Below are 5,292 nucleotides of genomic sequence, written 5' to 3'. Positions count from 1 at the left end.
CAACAGTAATGTTTTGGTACTTCAGTCATGGTTCATCTGCTACACAATTCTTTAACAGTAATAAAGCCAAAATGTCTTCGTTTTGTGTTTTCTATCATATGACTGTAAGTACTGTCATGTATCTCAATTTCACAGGGCTTGTGTCCTCAGTTTATTTCTAACAATACAGGATATGAGGGATTTTTTTCTTCCTCTGTCTTGTCGATTGATGAATGTTTGCATTGAGTGGCCACACCAACCACAGGAAGAGTGGGAGAGGAGAAGTGGGCCAGAAGTGGTAAACATCACAAGACACATCTAGCCCTGCTGCTATTGGCTGGAGCTGGAGGCAGCCGGGTTTATAAGCCAACCAGCAGCCTCCCTTCAGCAGCATCCATTCACATCCAAACTGAACTGTGCTGTTCCTCCTTTGGCATCCAAGAGAATACTGAGCAGCTCTCCACTCATCCTCCTGATTAACTACTCTAGAGCTATCTTGTGGATTCTCTGAAGAACAAGTCAAGGTAAACAATGGCTTTCACTTGTATAGATGTTGGTGCTTACTTTCTATAATCCTCTCCTATAAAAGCTCAAAGAAAATTGTGGCGAATTGTTTTATATTTTGTGCAACTCAAATGTCAAATATTTTCACAATTTTAAGAAATCTGGGAGACACTCTTCAGCACTTATAATCTATCATTCTGCACAGTGAATGCTTCAATGTGTTGCACTTTTTTTATGTACAAAAAGAAAATAGAGCTCACTATTCTGGTGTAACAATTCGTTTGTGTTATTACACATTCTCTCTAGACACCAGATATGCATATGCCTTTGCTTGAACCTGATTGAGTGAAATAAATCATAAACTAGGTTTTATAGTGTTGAAGTGATGAACGTGAGCGTGACAGCAGGAAGAGGAAGCTGTGGCCTCAGCTCACCAATCCACAGCTAATTTGTTCTCAGCTAACTGACTCGTACAGTCTGTTCCAAGACTAAGCCACAGCATTTAAAGGGCTGCTGTGAGGAGAAATAATAATAACAGAAAAACTGACAGGCTGGATTAGTTACTTCTGAAGTCAGATCACATCCACACAACATCCTCTCAACATCCCACGTTGTTTTTCTCGCCTCCGTCACACTTCCGTCTGTCGACAAAACAGATTTCTATTCTAGAACCCAAGGATCTAATGAAAAAAGTAGAGTTGGCTTTCAAAATAAAGCTGAGGGACGTTCATCATGTTCCCTGCCTCCCTGGACCGTGGTCTTCCAAACTTCCACTTCTAACTTGAGGAATTATACTATGCAGAGATCATTATAGGTAAAGCTAAAAGACTGCCTGCTCAGAGTTATTCTTGATGTAATGTTGTTCTAGCTGAGAGTAGTTGAGCTGGAAAACAAGGGAGACGTTCATGCATGGGGTTAGGCATAAAAAAAAATAGAGTCAAGTCAAATGTTATTTGTCACTTGCGGCGAATAAAACAGGTGTAGACCTTGCAGTGAAATGCTTATTACAAGCCCTTAACCAACAATGCTTTAAGAAGTTAAGAAAAAAAAAAAGTGTTAAGTAAAAAATAGAAAATAAATGTAACAAATAATTAAACAGCTGCAGTAAAATAACACGCAAGGCTATATACAGGGGGTACCGGTACAGAGTCAGTGTGCAGGGGCACCAGTTAGTCGAGGTAATTTAGGTAATATGTACATGTAGGTTGAGTTAAAGTGACTATGCATAGATTATAAACAGAGAGTAGCAACAGCGTAAAAGAGGGGTCTGGGTAGCCCTTTGATTAGAAGCAGTTAAGAATCCTTTTGAACCTCGACTTGGCACTCCGGTACAGCTTGCCCTGCGGTAGCAGAGAGAACAGTCTATGACTAGGGTGGCTGGAATATTTGACCATTTTCAGGGCCTTCCTCTGACACCACCTGGTATAGAGGTCCTGGATGGCAGGAAGCTTGGTCCCAGTGATGTACTGGGCCGTATGCACTACCCTCTGTTGTTCCTTGCGGTAGGAGGCAGAGCAGTTGCCGTACCAGGCAGTGATGCAACCAGTCAGGATGCTCTCGATGGTGCATCTGTAGAACCTTTTGAGTATCTGAGGACCCATGCCAAATCTTTTCAGTCTCCTGAGGGTGAATAGGTTTTGTCGTTACCTCTTCACGACTGTCTTGGTGTGTTTGGACCATCATAGTTTGTTGGTAATGTGGACACCAAGGAACTTGAAGCTCTCAACCTGTTCCACTATAGCCCCGTCGATGAGAATGGGGGCGTTCTCGGTCCTCCTTTTCTTGTAGTCCACAATCATCTCCTTTGTCTTGATCATGTTGAGGGAGAGGTTGTTTTCCTGGCACCACACTGCCAGGTCTCTGACCTCCTCCCTATAGGCTGTCTCATTGTAGGCTAGGCTGGATGTCATTAGTTGGGAGGGAAGCCCATTTTATCTGCCAACGGTTAGGGACTTTAAAAGGAGTGCACTTCCACCAGAGTCCTTCCACTTAGCTATGGCGGAGACTCATAAGGGCCCATGGTTGGTGTTCTCCCTCTATAGTAATCAAGGCTTTAAGGGTTAAGGGTTTAAACATTACAAGGCAGGACTTCACAGGCACTTTTCATGTAAAATCAGTCTAATTGCCTCCCATCCGGGCTTTTATTAGGATACCCATTACCCGACGCCAATGGCGACAGCTAGTCTTCCTGGGGTCAGACACATAACGAAAAAGACATTACAGACAAAAATACTTTACAAATTGAAAAAATAATGAATCACATTTTTACATTTAAAAAGGTGTTAAATGTAGCCTACACAGTATACAGTTTTCAACAGAGTTTGTATTTTCAGTTCTCATCATTTTGGTGGCTTTCATGATTCTTTCTTTTTTCATGATTCTTTTTTTTTTTAGATACACCTTGTGACAATGAAGGCTGCAATTGTTTTCGTCCTGCTCTTTGCAACGGTCCTCGGTCGCCCGGCGATACGCTCGCCCGGCAACAGTCCAGAGAGCTCAGAAGAACTGGTGAGTGTTCCTTTTATATGAGAACATACAGTATATATTAAAAAAGCCAGTCAGACAGAGAGACAGATGTGTACATTGATATCAACTTAAATTCCTGTTCATGTTGTCAGGTGAAACCAGCTCCAGTGCTTGGGATAGCCCCAGCAGAACTTACTGAGGTGGCCCCTGTACAGGTAAGAGCCTCTTTCAGCAAACATTCCTCTATCATCTGTAGGTGTGTTGGCATTGAAATTTATACATTTGCACTGTAGGGAAAACTGTATTAATATGTCTGTTTTTATTGGACTCTTTTTAATGCTGAGGTTTTCTTTAAGAATGGAGATACCGCTACAACATCAGACGAGAGCTCTGACGAAGATGAAACAGAGGTAAAACATAATTATGTTGTAGCATAATGAAGCATAAGATGCTAAATCAATCTTACACCTGATAGAGACAACCATATCTGTGCTTTTGATGGATGATACTTGATACATTGATTGATTCTGTTTTTCTATTCTCCAGGGAGCTGATCCTACTTCAGACCCAACATCGGACAGCACAGCATCAACAGACAGCACAGACAGTGCAGACAGTGCAGACAGCAATGAAAGCAAGGACAGCGCAGACAGTGCAGACAGCGATGTGAGTAATGCACTATGTATAAAACTACTGACAGCTTATATGTAGGATGTATTGAGTCACTTTTTATTTATAGATGCATATGTAGTTATGGCTCCAGTAAGTCTACAGGGTCACACTGATACTATAGCTTGTAGTTCAATGAAGACATCTAGCTAATGTTGACAGACAGGAGCGTTTCACCAAGCTCTTATTTGAACATTATATCTTATAAGAGGTTATGTAAAACTAAAGGTGTTGTTGTGATGTGGTGTGTTTTCAGGACACAAACGAGTCCAGTGAGTCAGAGGAGGCGGACACCACCGCTGCCCCTCCGACAGCTGAGCCCACCGTAGAGCCCACAATGGCTACCACTGAGGCCCCCATTTACGACGACGGACGTGGAGACAGCATGGGTTACCCCAGCGACTACAAGAAGTCTATCATCTATGTAGATACTAACAACATCGAGAAGGGACCCTCCTCTTACAAAGCCTATGGAAAGATGGATGAGGGCCTGTATACTGGCAAAAAGGTGTCCGTCTACGACACCGGGCTCGGAAACGAGATTGAGAAGAAGATGACAGGGTTCAAGGTAAATTTGTTTCTCCTCTGTGTTAGAATTCTCCATTTCAAACTCATAGGCATTATTTCCTTCCATTTAGTTTTGGAAGTTGATCTAAACATCCTTCCACCGCCTCTCTCTCTCCCCCTCCAGGCCCTGCAGGTGCATGATTTGATGGAGGAGGACACCAGCACCCCTGACGTGGAGAGCCAGGTTCTGGATTCCTCCAGCGGGAAAGCCGAGGAGCCCAGCCTGCGCCAGGCGCATGTCGACGTAGCCAGCCAGGACAGGACCCCCTCTGAGAGCCCCGAGAGCCAGAAGGCCAAGAGCCTGGAGAGTGATGCCACCAGTGTGCGCACCAGTAGCGCTAGCAGCGATGGTACTAGCGAGAGCACCAGCACCAGCGCCAGTAATGAAACTGACAGCAGCAACAGTAGTGAGGAGGCTACAGCCAGGCCTGGGGCAGCAGACAGCGACTCAGCAGAGAGCAACGAGAGCCATGACAGTGACAGCGACTCGGCTGAGGAGGCAGCCACAGTGGCTACCATCACTACTGATGCTCCCGTAGTCATCACTGCCAAGTAAAGCCCTGTCTCTCTCATCCTGCTGCTGTCGACAGTGAAGAATGCTACCAGAACCTGGAAGGTGCTCTATGACCCTGCCTTAGGAGGAGAGGTCAGAACAGAGAGAATAACAGAAAACACATAAGCACAACTCAGGGCCCTTAGGGTCTGATACAGTACAACAATAATACATGATAAGATTCATACTCGCTATCTCATCATGACATATAGAACAGTCAATTTTGTTCAATTGCACAATTATTTACACTACATGTTGTTTGTCCCATTTTTACTGTAATAATGTATAACGTTGTATCAGTCCTAAATACATGCATTCTTTTTTTTCATAAAACTCATAGTGAGTCTGTTATTTCATATGTGTATACGTTGTTGTGTCTGCTGAGCCATTGAGCTCTGTGCATAGTATGTAGAGACTCCAGGGGGATTCACAGTGGTGTTCACCAGAGAAACCACAATCCATCACAAACCATCATTCAGCGTCATTATGAGCTAAAATAGGAACAAAGGCCCTGTCACAGTAAACATGCTGGATGTAAAATAGTACTGGAAAAA

General features: G+C 43.7%; 1 protein-coding gene across 2 annotated transcripts; it reads left to right on the top strand.

Moving 5' to 3' along the window:
- The first annotated feature begins 382 nt into the window (after positions 1-382).
- Positions 383-5,071, top strand: LOC129813726 (dentin sialophosphoprotein-like). 2 transcript variants are annotated; one of them, XM_055866193.1, is made up of 7 exons: positions 383-503; positions 2,878-2,991; positions 3,102-3,164; positions 3,306-3,359; positions 3,496-3,615; positions 3,875-4,186; positions 4,310-5,071. In XM_055866193.1, exons 2-7 carry the CDS (start codon positions 2,893-2,895, stop codon positions 4,739-4,741), a joined length of 1,080 nt encoding a protein of 359 aa, XP_055722168.1. In that variant the 5' UTR covers positions 383-503; positions 2,878-2,892; the 3' UTR covers positions 4,742-5,071. The 2 variants fall into 2 exon arrangements, with proteins under 2 accessions (XP_055722168.1, XP_055722158.1); XM_055866183.1 differs by having other exon boundaries at positions 3,294-3,359.
- Positions 5,072-5,292: the final 221 nt, after the last annotated feature.

The sequence above is a fragment of the Salvelinus fontinalis genome, chromosome 2, assembly GCF_029448725.1.
Source record: "Salvelinus fontinalis isolate EN_2023a chromosome 2, ASM2944872v1, whole genome shotgun sequence".
NCBI classification, from domain to species: domain Eukaryota; kingdom Metazoa; phylum Chordata; class Actinopteri; order Salmoniformes; family Salmonidae; genus Salvelinus; species Salvelinus fontinalis.
This window is presented reverse-complemented; position numbering and strand designations above follow the sequence as displayed.

What these genes read in the sequence shown, in the direction of transcription:
- LOC129813726 (XM_055866183.1), top strand. Translation starts at nt 2,893, where the DNA reads ATGAAGGCTGCAATTGTTTTCGTCCTGCTCTTTGCAACGGTCCTCGGT. An exon ending in CTGACGAAGATGAAACAGAG is followed by an intron (nt 3,360 to 3,495) that starts GTAAAACATAAT and finishes TCTATTCTCCAG; the next exon opens with GGAGCTGATCCTACTTCAGA. An exon ending in CAGACAGTGCAGACAGCGAT is followed by an intron (nt 3,616 to 3,874) that starts GTGAGTAATGCA and finishes GTGTGTTTTCAG; the next exon opens with GACACAAACGAGTCCAGTGA.